Source organism: Pristis pectinata, chromosome 7 (genome assembly GCF_009764475.1).
Source record: "Pristis pectinata isolate sPriPec2 chromosome 7, sPriPec2.1.pri, whole genome shotgun sequence".
Taxonomy (NCBI): Eukaryota; Metazoa; Chordata; class Chondrichthyes; order Rhinopristiformes; family Pristidae; genus Pristis; species Pristis pectinata.
Window position 1 is genome coordinate 22477571 of NC_067411.1, and position 17791 is coordinate 22495361.

The following is a 17791-nucleotide window of genomic DNA, read 5'->3' on the forward strand; positions in this document are numbered from 1 at the left end:
CAATACTACCTTTCTTTGTATCATCTGCAAACTTACTAACCATGCCTTGTACATTCGTATTCAAATCATTTATATAAATAATGAATATAAAGGATCCCAGCACTGACCCCTGTGGCACACCACTAGTTACAGGTCTCCAGTCCAAGAAACAACCTTCAGTCATTACTGTCTGCTTCCTACTATGGAGCCAATTATGAATCCAAGTAGCTATCTCTCCTTGGATCACATGCAATCTAACCTTCCAGACCAGCTTGTCATGTGGGACCTCGTCATCTGTTCAGAACCAAAAGTGTGTTTTTACCATTTATTATAAAGGATTATCCCATTCCAAATTGAAGGAACCACCAGTTGGGAATTCATAGCTTTGAGATGATAAAGGATTGTGTATTCACAACTGTCAAGATTCAGCAGTCAGTCAAAGGCTGAGGCTACGCTGTTGCATGGTATAAAATATTTCAGTTTGGTTCAAACCATTGTCCGTGCTGGTTGAGATCTGAGTGGAGGAAGTTTTGAGAATAGAGGAATTGTAAACAAAAAGTAACAAAACCTCCTCCCATCTTAATTTGGTTTTAAAGCATTTCCTATCTCTCCATTAAGCCTTTGTGGTTCAGATGGAATCTGTCCCTAAACTACACCTATTGATTTTTTTAGTTTAGGTATTAATGTTTCTTACTTTGATACATTTCCGTAAGTCTGCTTATGTAATGATTCATAGGAACCTCTGGATTCTTATATGAAAGAGTAGTTGCAAATTTGTTTGAAACTGAAAGTCTTTCATTATTCTGGAGTTATCCTATTTCAGATTGCCCACAAATGGAAATACATAGTTTGTGCATGCTAAAGGGTTAAAATATTTACTAAAGTCTAATTCTGTATAGGTTGTGGTTGTAGAACTGTATAGGTTTCTTAAAAATCATAGCTCAACTTGAAACTTTCTTTTATTTTGCACTCTGCAATTGAGAAATGTAGTAACCAAGTGAAGACTACTAATCAGTTTGCAAATTGGAGTTTGTTGTAGGTCTCAGAGCTACTAAATTAACCATTACAATAGGAATTGGATCTAGTTGCATGCCTCTTTGATTCTCTTGTAGCTTCCCTTATTGGTTTTTCTGTGCTCCTAGTAACAATTTAAACAAATCCTTCCCTGACCATGGACCAAGTCCTGTCTGATAGGCCCAACATGAGGTAAAATACATGGTATCTGTGAAGTAAAAGTGCAGAAACTCTGGCATCTTATTATTTCTACCCTGCTTTTTTTTTTACAGGTTCCCTTCTACAATGAATTTTGTAAGACCATTCAAGCGGGTGCTGACTGTGAAAAACTCGTTGGCTACTCTGCTGTTTACAAGGTCTGCTTCGGAATGGCTGTATTCTTCTTCATTTTCTTTATCCTGATGATCAATGTTAAAACCAGTAAAGATTGTCGCGCGTACCTCCACAACGGGTAAGTACCCTTGATGGACCCATAGGCCATAAGGTGAAAGAAAACAGCATTCCATTTTAGAGTATGCCACTCTTTTATCTCTATTCTGTCTAGGTTCTGGTTTGTGAAGCTTGTGGTTTTGGCTGGAATGTGTGCAGGGGCTTTCTTTATACCGGATCAGGACACCTTTCACAAAGGTAAAGCTACTTGACAACAAAACCAGTTAATTGTCATTTTTTTGCGGGAAGCCTGTGGTGAAGGCTTTCCTAAATTTGGATATACTTTTAATGTCCATTGTCTTATTAAATTGTGGCCATAAGCTAATGTAAAATTATTTAAAAAGCAAGAAACACATTCCCCCAATGTATGTCAAGAGCTTTGTTTACTTAATGAACTATGGACTAGTTTGCCTGACTTTAGTAGTAAGGGAATGCTGAAATCTATCATTAAGGAAGTGGTAACAGGGCAGTTAGGAAATAATTGTAGGAATGGGTAGAGTCAGCATGGATTTATGAAAGGGAAGTCGTGTTTTTTTTTGCTGTGGCAACAAGCAGAGTAGATGAGAGAAATGTGTGGCTATAATGTGGCCTTCGGTGAGGTGCCACTCAAGCAGTTATTTAGACAAAAACTGGAGCATTTGAGGCTGGAATTGGCTTGGGGATTGGTTATTAGAAAACTCCTGAGTCTGGAAGAATGAGAAAATCTCATTGTCACATTTTAAAATTCATGTAGGGCTTGACAGGGGAGATGCAGGAATGATGTTTCTTATGGCTGCAGTGCCGAGAACTAGGGGAGCTCCATTCAATATGAAGTTTCTTCACCCAAAGGGTATGATTCTTTGGCACTGTGGAGTCTTGGTCACTGACTGTATTAGGGACTTGGATTGATAGATTTATGGATGTTAAGGGAATTGAGGGATGTAAGGAAGAAAATGAATATACAGTATATGCTTGCCTCTGAATATTTTTTGTTAAGGTATCTAGCTCTGTTTATTCTTTCCTGATGGTACAACTTTTTCTGATAACATCACTAGAAAATTTTGTTTCCAGTCCCTATATACCCTTTTTATAATATGACAGTCATAATTGTACACAACACTGTTTAATCTGTATTCAATCCAAGTTTGGCATAATGTATCTACTTTTCAATTTTGCCCTCTAGAAATAGGCCAAACTGCTTTTGTTTTTTTTAACCCTCATCACTGATTTGGATTTTCAAGTACAAGTACACATTTGCTCCTCTATCTGATTTTAAGTTTTTATTTTTCATACCAAAATGTAATAACTCACACCAGTGCTGGGTGATAAGATTCCCTGGCTGGTTTTATGTGCCTATTCTTAAAAGTAATGTCTTTTAATTTGTTGCAGTCTTTGGTGACCTCAGTGTGATGTCATCTGGAAATTTTAAAAATTGTGATTGCCACCCATGCCCCCCCCCCCCCCCCCCCCCCCAAAATTTCTGAATTGTTAATATAACTTGGAGTAGCATCACTTATCTTTCTGGGACACCATGTTCTACTTTCTGAAACCCTACTCTGATTTCTGACTGAAGCTAGCTGGATATTTACTCGGCTAATCCACTGCAAAATTTCTTCTCTCCTAGCTATTTACTCTGCTATCCGTCTTCTAACTCCACATGTGCTAACTTTAGTTAATCTCATTATGTAGCAATTTATTGAAGTCTGTTTGCAAATCCAGGTAAATTATGTCAGCTGCATAGCCCTTTTTTTTAAAACTCCGTTACCATCTTGAAGGATATGGTCAGGTTGGTAAAGCTTCCAGTTTTAAAATCCAAGGTGATTAGAAGACAAAAATATAATGTTTTCTATTTTATCCTTTAGTACCAATTATGCTTTTTATCACCTATATTAAACAGGACTATAACTCCCCTGAGTATCTTTTCTCTCTAAAATATTCATTACTTTAGATGTCCACCTCCTGGCACTGCATCTTTTTTCTAGCAAATTGTTAAATGTCATAATGCCTTGCTGTCTCGCCCTAGTTTATTTAACATGCACAGATGTAAATAAAATTGGACAAGGGGCATGATTCTCTTCTGTTCAGTTAAAATATTTTTATTTTAAATGTTGCAACATTGTCTGATCTCATCCTCTGATTTCATGTCAACCTGAATTGTCTCCCTGATAAATGAGGCAAACTAATTATTTAATGTTTCTTCGTCTTTTCTATTCCCTCCACCGTTCCTTTCTTTACCCATCTCTAGTATATTCTGCAATTCTGTTTTGTTCCCAGATAATTTGATTTCACAGTTCCCCTTTGTCTTCCAAATTTGCTTCAATTTTTACTTTTCCCCTAACCTTCTGAAATCTTCCTTGTCATGTTTGCTTCTGGTGTTCACATTGGTTTGCAGGTGCAACAGCCTATCAAGAAGGCAAATGGAATGCTGGCCTTCATTGCTAGAGGGATTGAATTTGAGAGCAGGGAGGTTATGCTGCAACTGTACAGGGTATTGGTGGGGCTGCACCTGGAGTACTGCGTGCAGTTCTGGTCTGCTTACCTGAGAAAAGATATATTGGCTTTGGAGGCGGTGCAGAGGAGGTTCATCAGGTTAATTCCAGAGATGAGGGGGTTAGCCTAGGAGTGGACTCGCTGGAGTGCAGAAGAATGAGAGGGGAATCTTATAGAAACATATAAAATTATGAAAGGGATAGGTAAGATAGAGGCAGGAAAGTTGTTTCAACTGGTAGGTGAGACTAGAGCTAGGAGACATGGCCTCAAGATTTGGGGGAATAGGCTTAGGATGGAGATGAGGAGAAACTGCTTTTCCCAGAGGGTAGTGAATCTGGAATTCTCTGCCCAATGAAGCAGTAGACGCTACCTCATTAAATATATTTTAAGACGGTTAGGTTTTTGCGTAGTAGAGGAATTAAGGGTTATGGGGGAAAAGGTAGGTGGAGCTGAGTCCACTGCCAGATCAGCCATGATCTTATTGAATGGCAGAGCAGGCTTGACAGGCCAGATGGCCTATTCCTGCTCCTATTTCTTATGTTAACTTAATATTTCCCTTCTACCATTTTTACATTGGTCTAGACTTGATTTTAAAGAGAATATTATTTTCTGAACTCTGATCACTGTTAAATGTTTTCTATTGCTATCCAACATCTTTGGGCAATAATGTCTGTTTCATTTTCCCAGAAGTTCCATTATTAGCATCTCAAAATTAGCAGTTCTACCAATTTGCCAGGATTTCCTCATACTTGTATCTTTCTCCATTATCTTAAAATATAAAATGGTGCCTATTACATATATAAAAAAATAAAATAGAAGGGCCTTTATCTTTTCTGGTTCATTCCCCATTACCAAATCTTGTGCTGAATTCTCTATTCTTTCTAACAGGGTTAGGGACAAGGCATGCACGTATTGCAGAAGCTCTACTCTTGTATGCTCTTTTTAACCTACTTTTTCTGCTCAGGTTAATTCTGGGGTAGTCAAAATCCCCATACTCTTTTATTTTTTTTCAGAACTGTTTATATATTTCCCTTCAGTAGGCCACCTGTATTAGTCAAGCACTTTATAAACTTTTATCTCTATCTATTTATCTTACTGATGCCTGTGTCACTTTTTTCCAACTATTCTTGTATTATCCATTAAGTAGAGCTACTTTACCTAACCTTTTTCCTCTCTGAATCTTTTCTGGATACCTTGCAGTGCTTAATTCTGAGCCATGATTTTCTGTTGCTGTAGTTTATCAATCTGTACTATGTATGGGCAGCTATTCAGATTTGTTTAACAGGCTATTAATTGCAGTTTTCCTCATGTTATTTGTTATCATTTTATGTTTGTGATCTGTAACCCTGTTTATTCTGTGGCTATTTATATCCTATCCTAGGTTAATCCTATGCTTGTCTTTTCTTTGTTTGTATGCATTAAGGCTCCTTTTGTATTTTAAAATTCCTCCACTTGCTTAAAACCCTGGATAGTTTCCAATTTGCACATTTCTGTATGGTACTTTCTGGCTCGGGTGGAGCTTGTCACAGCAGGATGGTTTCTTTCAAGTTCTATACCTTGAACAATAAGTTCATGCCCTGTGCCTTTTGAGCAGTTTTGCAGTTCTATAATGCATCATAAGGAAATTGTTTTTTATTTTGTATGTTATGCATGTATATAAACAAAGAATATGTAAATCTGTTTCAAATGGAAAAATCGTCATGATTAAAAGTTGTTCCATTGCAAATTGGAAGTGTCCTTTTGTTGGGAACTTGTTGTCATAGAGACATAAAACATGAAAATGGGTCCCCCTCAACCACTACTCTTCATTTCTTTTTATTCTCCCCACATTCCCATCAACTCCCAGATTCTATCACTCACCTATACACTTGGGGCAATTTACAATGGCAAATTAACCTTTGAACTTGCTTGTCTCTTTGAATTTGGGAGGAAACTGGAGCACCCAGAGCAAACCCACATGGTCGCAGAGAAGAATGTACAGACTCCACTCCAATTAATGTGGATGGTAAAAGGTTAAATATTCTGTAAGGTCAACATTGAACACAATTGATTAAAGGCATAGAATAAAGTGCTTGATAGCTCAGCTTATTGTTTGCCCTCTGAGCTGAAGTTGTTGGAGAACAATGCAGGAACTGTAAGTGGAGAATGATGTCTACGTACTGGACTGATGCTAAACTGCAGCTCCCTGTAAGTGAACACAATAAAATTGGAGAGTTGAGGACTGAATTGCAGTGCAGCCCAGCCACAAAGGATTCTTCTTATCAGCAGGGATTTGGGATTGAGCAAGCTTGCAGTTATTGAACTTGTTTTGTTCCACTGGTTGAAATCCACTTGTGGTAGATAGACTAGCAACGATGCAAGCCTTCTGGAATAATAATTGGGTTTAGATTTCTGAATGAGTAAAAAGCATTTGAACCAACAAAGCACAAGAGTCAGTTTCTTGGGCTGTATCCACCTATTACAGGAGTCTCTTGGTGCTCTATCCTGTGTCAGCTGTGCTGGTGACTTAAGTTCATTGATTCTGAAGGATAGTAAGTGCTTTGTCTCTTCATTTTGCATGTGACTATTTGTTTTCAGTGGTTTTATTTTAATAAACAATGAGAATCTTGTTTTGATCTACCCATGGCTTTACTTGCATAAACATGCTACGTTTTCTTTGTTCCACTGGTCCACTGTGAATATTATTGTGTTAACATTTCTCTGCAGTGCCAAAGTTTCACTTTGACTTTATGCTCAAACCGTAGAATTGTACAGCACAGAAGTAGACCCTTCGGCCCACCATGTCCATGTCAACCTTGTTGCCCATCTGCACTAGACCCACTTGCCAGCACTGGGTCTGTATCCTGTGCCTTGCCTATTCAAGTGCCTGTCTAAATGTCCCCTACACTTAGTGACTGTACTAGATTCCACCACCTTCTGACAGCAAGTTCCAGACTTTAACCACTTTTTTGTAAATGAAACTCCTTTTTTACCCGCAGATCCCCTTTTCAGTTGTCCTTCCTTTCACCTTTAATCCAATGCTCTTACCTAACATGTGGTGGGGGGGGGGGAAGGTTCCATCTTGGCCTATCTCTGCCTCTTATAATTTTGTATACCTCTATCTTTATTTACTTCACCTCTCAGCTTCCTTCACCCCAGGGAAAACAGCTGGTAGGTTATTTGGGTGCTATAGTGGCTGGTAGGATAATGGAGAATGTTGATGGGCATGTGAGAGAACAGTTTGCAGGGAAGTAAGTGTGGGATGAGATTATTCTGAGAGCCAGCAAGGACTTTAATGGCCTCCTTCCACACGTTAGAAGAAAAACACAATGTAGTGTCCTTCATTTGACTTGGTGTACTTGGGTGCATTAGTGGAAGCAGTAGGTCAATTAAAACCTCAAACTATACATTCATTCCACAATGGATGCTGTAAAAATGTAACAAGAGGTGGCTTGTATTTTGTATGGAACATTTTGCAACCTCCAGCTGTTTCAAAGTACATCACGGCCAACTGATTTGCTTTTGAAATGTAGCCCCTGTTGTAATATAAAGAACGTGACTCCTAGTTTTCTGTGCACATGTCCTTTAATTGGCACTGAAATAAATGACAGATTTAATGGTGATTCGGGGAAGGATTAGTCAGAGCTCCCCTGCTTTTTGGGAAGTGTAGTAGATCATTACACCCACTTTTGAGGAGGCAGACCTGATCTCCTCAGTATTTTGCATTGTCTGCAGTCAGAAGATAATTAAAGTGTAGTTTTGACCAGAAATGTATACAGTGGTGAGAAGAGCAGGTCAGAGGCCAGGGTATCCTGTGGTGAATGATGCATCTCCTCACACCCACAAAATCCTTGCCACATCTGCAAAGCACATGTCACATGATGGACTACTGTCAACTTACCTAGAGCATCAGCTCAGGTAATGCTCTACTCAAGGTGAAGTGCCTTGCTTGAATTGCACATCATTCTCTCTCCCCACCCCCCCCCCCCCCCCCCCGCCCGCACAGCTGCACTATCCAAAATATGCAAAATGCACAGCAGCAAACCCACTCAGATTTCTGCAATTGTACTTAATCTGAAGGATGAGGGCAGCAGGTTCTCCAACCAAAATTTCTCTTGGGATGTGCAGCATCCCCATTACCTGTTGGAGGTGACCATTCACTGCTGTAAAACAGAATATAACATGCTGGAAGTCTGAAATAACAAGAGAAAATGGTGGAAGTACTTAGCAAGTCAGAGTCGTACAGCATGGAAACAGGTCCTTCGGCCTAACTCGTCCATGCCCACTGCTTTGCCCAGCGAACTAGTCCCATCTGTTCACATTTGGCCCATAGCCCTCTAAACCTCTCCTATCCATGTACTAATCTAGGTGGCTTTTAAGGCAGCATCAGTTGGAGGGAGAGAGTTGATGTTTCAACAGGGGTGAGCTGGTATCTTAGAGAAATGAAGGACCGCAGATGCTGGAATTTAGATGAAAAACACGATGCTGGAGGAACTCGGCAGGCCAGGAAGCATGTGTGGAGAAAAGCAGGCAGTCAACATTTCAGGTCAGGACCCTTCTTCAGCTTTCCTCCGTGTATGCTGCTTGGCCTGCTGAGTTCCTCCAGCATCATTGGGTTTTTGAGCTGGTATCTTCAAAAGTCTCCATGTTACTGTACCCCTTTAATGTCAAGTACTTGATAATCCATAATGGCTATGCAAGTTTTGTCATTACAAACATAAATATTCTATCTATTGCCAATCAATCCATCTGATGCTGAAGATTAACTGGGTGTCATTTCGGTTATATTGTTAACGATTTTAAAGTAAAATTAAGATTTTATTTTTTTTTAACTTTACTGTCATTTTTATAATATTCCCCTCATCAGGTATTTCTGTTTGTCTTTTAATTTCTCCATCTGATTGGTTAATAAAAACATTTGTTTGCTGTAGTGTTACTGGGTCCCATACGCAAGAATCTGCTGAACATGCACAATTGGGTGTAACCTGCCCTTAACTACAATGTTCTGAGGCGGGCAATTCTAGGCCACACTGTCTTTTAACTAGTTGGTAAACCAAACATTGAAGAAATGAATGCTATACTTCTAAAGCAAAAACTGCAGCATTTTGTCTAGGCTGGCTGGTCATGCATGCTAATGGTTTGCTTTGCTTTGTTGAGCACAGCGTGGTTGTACATTGGTGCTGCTGGAGCCTTCTTCTTCATCTTGATTCAGCTCATACTGCTGGTGGAGTTTGCACATAAATGGAACAAGACTTGGTGAGTTGCTTCTCAGTTTTAGGATCAGTGATTCTCTGACTGGCAAACATAATCAAACTTCCCCAATCTATTTTGCTCAAGTTACCCATTTAACTTTTTCTAATTTTTTTTAAACTTAATCCAATGTGAAACTGAAGTCTTTGTCACCATTGAACTGAATATAATATCCTAATGTTGTGATCACTTTTCCTAATAAACTCCTTCACTATGAAATTAGCACTTAATCTGCCTTAATACTGAAGGCAAGGTCTACAGTGCTCCATTTCTTAGTTGGTTTCGTGATCCAGGCATGTTCCAGTTGCATAATGTCCAATCCTTGATGAGCTGAAAAGAAAATGTGATTCATGTTGATGATGACCACAAAACTACTGGGTTATTATGAAAACCCATCTGGTTCACTAATGTCCTTTTAGGGGAGGAAATCTTCTGTCCTCGTTCAGTCTGACCAATATGTGGTCCTATGCCCATCAATATGATCAACTTGGACTCCGCATGGAATGACTGAACACTCAGTTGTAGTGTACTTTGAAACCGAGAAGGAATAAAAACTGATGAACCACTTAGCATTGGGAACCTTGCAAAGTTTTGCTGCCAATCATCTGGGGACTGGTATTTAAAATGGAAGAATTGTCCTACAGGCTAATCGTACAATAGTGACAAAATTGTTTTGGGCTAGATGCCAGACTCCATCACAATTGCTGAGTGTGACCTATTCCACAGCAGGTAATTCAATGGTATATAGGTGTAGGAAGTTGTCCTGGGAGTCCTCAACATCAACTCCAAAGCCCATGGAGTCTTATGGCATCAGGTCAGTCTTCAGGATTACCAGCAACGCCTTCCCTCAGCAGATGAATCAGTGCTCCTCCATGTTGAACAGTACTTGGGAGAAGCACTGAAAGTAACAAAGGCACAGATAAATTGTACTCTGTATGGAGGACTTCATTATTGTGGCTCAGAAGTGTCACCAATGATTGAGCTGGCTGAGTCCTGAAGGACATGGCTACCAAACTTCTAGGCTTTGTCCTTGCCAATCAACTTGTGGTAAACTTGCCTGTCCATGACAACCAAACTGTCCTAGAGCAGCCAAGTCCTTCACACTGAGGATACCCTCCATTGTGTTATGTGGCACTATGATTGTGCTTAAATATTTTAGACCAGTACAGATCTAGCAACTTAAAAATGGGAATAGTACCTGGTATAACTCAATGTGTCGACCCAGTGAATCTGCAGTGCTCAGAAACAGCAAAACTTGGCACCATCATCTTGTGTGCTATGATGCAGGGGCATTTCCATCTTGTCTATTATTAAAATGACCACTGACAATGTCTCCTGTTTTTGTGTCTGATAATAGGTGGGCTGGAACTGCACAAAATAAATGCTGGTACGTTGCATTGGCCCTGGTTACGCTCATTCTGTACTTGATCGCCATATGTGCTGTTGTCCTAATGGTGATCTTTTATACCGACCCTGATGGATGCAAGCTAAACAAGATATTACTGGGTGTCAACACTGGTCTCTGCTTGATTGTCTCTATGGTGGCAATTACACCCTGTGTTCAGAAATGTGAGTTTGTTACTTAGAATCTTGACTCCAATGTCTTAAGCTAGCATTTCCTTCTGTGCTTTTATGTTCATTTGTGTTATTAATGATCTGCATGAGAAAATGCTTAGAGTATATATAAGACACATTCACAGGAGTGATGGGCTTCAGTTATTTGGGTTTGTGCTCCTTAAAGCAGTGAGTATTGAGAGATGGTTTTAATAGAGGTGCTCAAATTCATGACATTTTTGGAAAAATAAGTGAAGAGAAACTGCTCCATTGACAAAAGAATCAAAAACTTGATTTAAGATGATTGCTAAAAGATCCAGAGTTGACACTGAGCAGTGTGATCTGGAATACGCAACCTGAAAGTGATGAAAGCAGATGATTGTATTTTCAGAAAGGAATTGGATGAGTACTGGATGGAAAAATGTGGCAGAGTGAGGGAGAAGGAGCCAGGGAATGGAATTATTAAAGCCAGCAGGGACCTGGTGGGTTAGCTGACCTCTGCTGCAATAATGCTAGGAAGTCATCAAAACTGATCTGTGACTTTGGAAACTAACATTTAAAAGTTGAAAGCATGTACAAAATATATTTAGACTATTCATCACTGGTAAATAGTTAATTGATCTAAACTTTCTATGCTTTAATATGATATTGTATATTAATTGTGGCCATTCCAAAACCCAGTGTTGAATCAAACACATGCTGGCTAGATTCTCTCACTCCAACTTATTTTGCTTTTTTCCTTTTTTTTTCCTTTCTTCCTTTCACTTTATTGATCTAACTCTTAACTTTTTCTCTCTCCTGTTTTAGTCATCAGTAACATTGGCAAACAGTTTTTGGTTTCTGTACTTTGTCATCTCCAGTTTCAGCCAGGCTTTGCTATTTCAGCTGTCCTGATATCTAATGACAACACTTGTCATTATTCCAACTGGGTTGTACTTGGGGGAGATGGAAGAGGGCCAGATGGCTTGTTGCAGGGAACAAGTTAAACCAGTTTGGCTGCTCATAGTGGAGTTGACCTCTCCTTTCACTGGGATGTCTGACGTATGCCTCCTATTTTTTTTTGTTATTTTGCTGGTCCATTCCCTGGGCATTTCCTAATTATTCTGCAAGTTGTCTACTCCTCCCCCTAAATTTAAACAAAAAACCTTTCCATCATTGCCATCAAATTGCAAGGCTCTGATTACATTGTGCTGTGGCAAATTTGTTCACAGTCCACAGTGCTCCACCATTCACATAAAAAGAAGTGATTGTAAGTGTTGAGGTGATGAAGAGGAACTGTTCTCAGACATTAGATGATATGGCTGTCCAATAGGAAAACCAAATGTGACAATCGTGCATTTCTTGGAAACTGGAACTGACAAAATGGAACTAAGTCATATGACAATAAAAGAAAGGCAATGTCTAAGCAGATAAATGTACCTGACTGTGCTTTCTGACACTGGCGTTAAGGATAAGGTGAGCATGGTCACCTATAATAATGTAGTCTCTGAATGTGTTTGAGTGTTTTTCACAAGTTTGGAAATATCGTACTTATAATATCAACACTCTTCCCAGCTGTAATTCAGAAAGAATAGATTATGTAATGCAAAGCCATCCTATCTGTAAACGCCTAACCTTGCTATTCACTCCACCCAACTCTCCCAATCTTGCTGTGCCTCCAACATTCTTCTCCTGCCCACATTGTTGACCTTCAACCTGCTCTCCTGAAGAGGTTGTCACCTGTGCTGTAATGTGGTGTAAAGCTGCCCTCTGATCTCTCTGGGTGGCAGCTATTTGTGTTTCAGCTCTGCCGGTAAATGCAGACCATCAAATCAACAAACTCCTTTTTGCTGAGCCAATTACTCGTTACCTAGTGCCTGCCTCCCAGTGCAAAATTTGCTATTTTCCTGATAAGCAGCATCTGTGGTTTTCATTTTTAATCCATGTTTGTAGCCCAGATAATCAGTGGTTGGTTGTAGAAAGCATGTGCTTTTCTGCAAAGTCAGCACAGATGACTAACTGGACTTGGAACTGTCTTATCTGTCTGTTCACTGGCAAAAAGAGGAACAGAAGCTCCATGGCCTATTAATTAAATGGTTAATATTGCAAACTGGTTAGATTTTCTGTTTCAAAATGTTAAAGTATATTTTTGGCTGGAAAATCAAAAAACCATTGAAATTACTTAACCCTTGAATTCTGTTTACTCCTTGCAGTAATGACACCTTAACTTTCATTATCACTAATATCTCCACACATCTGGTGTTTAAAGGCCCATTTCTTTTAAAATACTTCTCAGTTGTTGATTTATTTTCTGGTCTCTTCAGCTTCCCTGTGTGAGAAGCATTTCTTGATGTACTTAACGTAAGCTTTGTGCAAAGTTATTAAATGAATTCAGCAAATTGGCAAATCTTCCTCTTACTATTGCCCATTTTGGTTGGTGGTAAAGTCCTGCTGAAAGAAAAAAATGGAGTGTTTGCATAGTCAAGTACCCCCTTAAATACTTCATTTTTAGACATTTTTATTTAATCAGATGGCCACGTGAAGCTGCTGGTGTCAGGCTGAACTTTTGCAGTCAGCTGCAAAAGCAATGACAATGAACAAGGAAGACTCCCCTTGGAGATCTAGCTATTTCTGTGGCAAGAAATTCTCGTTGTGATTTGCTGTCAGCCATTGGCTGTGAGGGATTTCTGGCATCCAGCAGCTGTGATCTTATTTAAAGTCCACTATATTTTGAAATATTTATGTGATCAAATTAAAAGGCACAGAATAAGAGTCAACAAATTTGCTAAAGAGTAATTATGACTTGGATTATCAACACTGCAAAATCTGAGCCTTTCTATAACATCTCCTTGCTGCAAGGTCATGAAATGCATTGACAGAGTGAAGGCTGGATCAATTCTGTTATACTGCTGCTTGTATTTTTGGTAGCTACTTTGTCCGTTGGAGTTTTCTAGGCAAGTTGATTGATTAGCATTGCCTCATTGATGGATTTTGTGCTAATTAAAAGCACTATGCATTTACATACATTTCTCCAACTCCATTGCAGCCCTGAGCAGATGGCAAAGGAGACCCTTTTGAATAGGATTCTGTTTTGGAAAATTAAAGCCAAATTTGCTTTACAAATTAACCACTCATTATTTCTATCTCCCTTTAAAGGATTCTCTATTTGCTTTCTGTTGCAGATCAGCCAAACTCTGGTCTCCTGCAATCTGGAGTAATCAGCTGTTATGTGATGTATCTTACTTTCTCTTCGCTGGCCAACACACCTGCAGAATATGGTATGCATACATTTTGGCAAAAAATTAAAGGAAAAATATTTTTTAATTGGGCTATTTACACTAAACTATTTTTAAAGCAAGATTATCTAAGACATTTGGAGGAATTGAATGTTTTTAATTTCTCATTAGTTATGAAGGATGGAATCAACACCACAATATGCACTCCACAGCTGTTGGGCAACGGTCTTCAAACGGATGACAAGCTTGTGTCTGTGCTGGGAGCCATAATCATGTATGGCTGTGTCCTGTATGCCTGGTATGTTGATCATGCACTTTGCTGTTCAGAGCAAATAAACCAGCATCTGGATGGTGTTATAGTACTGGGACTGATCTCCATAATATTCAGCACTTCACGAAGAAAGCCCAGCCAGTCAGATACTCTGCTGACTGCCAGCTTCCAGCACGTTTAAATTTGCATTCCAGCACCTCTCATCATTTGGCGAGAATTTAAAGGGGTGTTCAATTAACAGAACACTTACAGATATGGAGGGTAGATCAAGACTCTAAGTAACACTATAATTGCAGGGGAACTGTTTTGCAACAACAACAGCTGTTTCCATTCATACAGAGCTTTTAATGTAGAGGAAAATGCCAGAAAACTTATCAAACAAGTCACGTAAGGGTATAATGACACAGACAACCATAAACTTGGCCCAAGAAAAAACTCTTAAGGATTATCTTAAAGGAGGAAAGAAGGGTTAAGGGAGGGACACCCAGAACTTGGGATTTTGCAGCTGAAGGCATAAACCTTAGTGGTGGAGTAGTTGTATTTGGGGGATATGGAAGGAGCTAAAACTAAAGAAGACTAGAGATTTGAAAAGGTCTTGGGGCTGGAAGAGGTGGATTTAAAATTTTCATTTTTTTTTAAATGGTCTCATCCACCAAGGCATTAGTTAATTGAAGACCAATGTAGTTTAGCATGCACCAAATTGCACAGGACTGCTTCTCTTGGATTTAAAAAAAAATTCCACATACAATTTAAAAATTTAAGCTTCAAAAGAGAAAGAATACAATCTCTGAAAGTAACCATTTTATTTTTTTTAAATTGCTGGATAGTTTTGGCATTTTGTTTATTATAAAACTACAAATAATACTTTCTGCAATCCCCTGCTTTGGGGCATGTAGCAAAATCTTCTATCACGGATTACATGTATTTTTTTTTGCTAATGTCCAATTGAAACTGTCAGTGAAAGTATGGGCAAAGCCTTTCAAAATGTTTCTGTTAATTACCAATAAACAGTCTATTCAAAAGCTAGTTTGGAGTTGATCCTAATGCTGACCAGTTTGTCTGCATTATTATAATATTTGTTCTAAAATTACATGTGTTGAAATAAAGGGAAAGTGGACCAGCAGACTGTTCATGGGGATGTTAAACAAGGATGTAACACATTAATAACAAGTTGTTGGTAGAAGCAAGATATGTGAGTTGGGCATTTCAATGATGCAACTTAATTGGATGAGTGGGAAAACATTTCATTCTGCATCTGTTGATGCTCTTCTAGCTGGGGAGCTGAGCTGATGTAGATGGATGGGAAACACTTTGGTGTGTTGATATTTATAATAAATGGTTTCCAAGTGGGCTTCCCAAAAGAGTTATTTGAGAAGCTCCAGTTTTAAATGCCTTTTTTTTTGTCCCCCCCCCCCCCCCCATTCATTTTTTTTAGTTTAACTTCTACAACACGTTCCAGCTCAATAACCCTGGGGGTGAGCAGCATCTCAGCTCCTGAACCAACCGTGAGTATTTATTTCATTTGCCATAGTAGAAGTAACAAGACGAAGGCAATGCATGGACTGATTTCAAGCTGATTTTCGTTGCTGGTTGAATATTCCAACACTGATTCATTTTTGTTTAACCCAACGTAGACACTTTGTGCATGGCACACTTTTTTTTCAAGATGCTCTATAAAAACTATTTTAAACCAGTGAAACATTTGTAGGTTTTTGTTAAAATAGTAAAATAGGATTTTTGACATGTTATAAAGATAGATCTTTTATTGAAATTAGAATTACAAGCACACTAAGGAGATTTTGGTTAAAAAAAAAATCTGTTTGGTTTACTTTAAAAAAAAATTGTCCTAAGTTTCCTTTTAGAAAAGACCTTCTGGGTTTTAACCCATTTTTAGAATGTAGGCCCAGGTGGACTCAGTGTAATTTGTTCCCCTTTTGCTTGTCATTAGAAAGTGGATTGATTCAGAAAAATATCTAAATCCAGGGTGCGTCTTGAATTTTTTTTCAACCTGTTGCTTCCTCTGTAAATATTGCATTGTCGAAGAAACATTCTGAACAAAGTTTATGGTGATACTCTAGTATTGATGTGTATAAGATAATCTTTGACGTTATTTTGATGGAACTTATTAGCCTGTTCCCTATAAGATTTACCTTGAGTGCTTGGTGGGTGGAATATGTTTAATTATATATGTATACATAGTGTTTTGGTACAAACTTCCAGACTCTGCAGATGTTCAAATAGACTGGGTGGGTTTGAGCTTGTAACAACCTGGTAAAAATGCAGCTGTTGTCTCATACCATAGACAGGGTGTAAGTACTCAATATTTACATAGTAAAGTCTAAACTTGGGATCCAATGTGACGAGCAACTTATTTTCATTTGTGGTGTTCAAACTGACATTGCAGTCTCTTGAAGTATGGTTGAATAAAGGGCTATATAACTTATTTGTTTTATACACTAACACTGCCTGACACTTTGGAGGTGGTTACAGTGTGAAAGTTGAGCTCCTTGTCAAATGGTTCTGATTTGCAGTAACCCATATAAAGACTGGCTCTTATTCTCTGGAGAAGATGGTGGTGGATTGCCTCCTTGAATGGCTGCAATCATTGAAGTTGCTGCCATAACTTGTCACTTTGTCATGGTATTGAACCCTGCTCAAACTTGGTTAGCGATCTGTTCTTTTGTTATTTACACCCCAGTTTAAAATGTAGGTATTAAGAATGTGCGTGTGGGGGAGAGAAATGTTGGAGGGTGAGGATAGGTGTTGGTAGTGGACAGTGTCATAGGGGTTAACTTTGGTGTCCATGATGTCATAGAGTTATGAAAGCATCAATAATGTTTTTCTAAATGGGTCCTTTAAGTGAGGCCTAAGGTTGTTCATTTTAGAATTGCATAAGTCTATTACCCAATTAACAGAATAAAAAAAAGTTGAGTACAAAGGTAACTTTTTGTATAGGGTGTAAAACTGGTGGTTAATGTAGAATTGTCCATTGCTCTCCTGTTTGCACATGTATCCTGAAAGGAGAAAAATCTGTTTTTAACAAATGTGTATTTGAATAAAGTGGTTCCCCCCCCCCCCAAAAAAAACTGCTATCTAAAGGCTGTGTTCAATGTGACTTTTCTTTGTATTACAGGAAGCTCGATGCTGCTTTTGTTTTGCACCAGATGAAGAAGGCAAGTTTCAAAACTCCATTGCTATAGTTTGGACATAAGGTGGGGATGGTGTTGGGAGGGGTAAAGGGGGACAGGTCAGATCATTTGCCTGGCTTATGACAAGGAAGCTATTCTGTTCCCAGAAAGGCAGTGAAACTGAATTGGCTCCTTGGGTATTAAGAGCAACAAATGCAACGTTGCCTGCCTTCTATTCATGTCCATGACCATTTCACTCTCCTGTCTCTAGTCACAGATCAACACCTAAAATTTCTTTACCCCACCCCAGAATTTATTTAGATTTTTTTTTTTGCTTAATTGTGAGCAAAGCATTTAATATTCAAGACTGTAAGTGTAGTGAAGCAAAATAAAGCAGTGGAAAGTTCACTTCCAGATATGTTATTATCCAGAAACACAAGCTGATTACATTAGATTATAGGCCATTTCCAATATTGTGAAGGTGTTGGTTAGTTGCTCTGTTA

The 17791-nt window shown here is 38.8% G+C and overlaps 1 protein-coding gene across 2 annotated transcripts in view; it reads left to right on the top strand.

The window, feature by feature from the left end:
- Positions 1–17791, top strand: part of serinc5 (serine incorporator 5) — a 57673-nt gene that overhangs the window by 28688 nt on the left and 11194 nt on the right. For both annotated transcript variants that reach the window (XM_052020220.1, XM_052020221.1), the window contains exons 3-10: positions 1266–1444; positions 1538–1620; positions 9033–9126; positions 10478–10689; positions 13836–13931; positions 14061–14187; positions 15596–15665; positions 17294–17333. In XM_052020220.1, coding sequence (XP_051876180.1) covers positions 1266–1444; positions 1538–1620; positions 9033–9126; positions 10478–10689; positions 13836–13931; positions 14061–14187; positions 15596–15665; positions 17294–17333 — 901 coding nt within the window. The remainder of the gene's footprint in view (positions 1–1265; positions 1445–1537; positions 1621–9032; positions 9127–10477; positions 10690–13835; positions 13932–14060; positions 14188–15595; positions 15666–17293; positions 17334–17791) is intronic.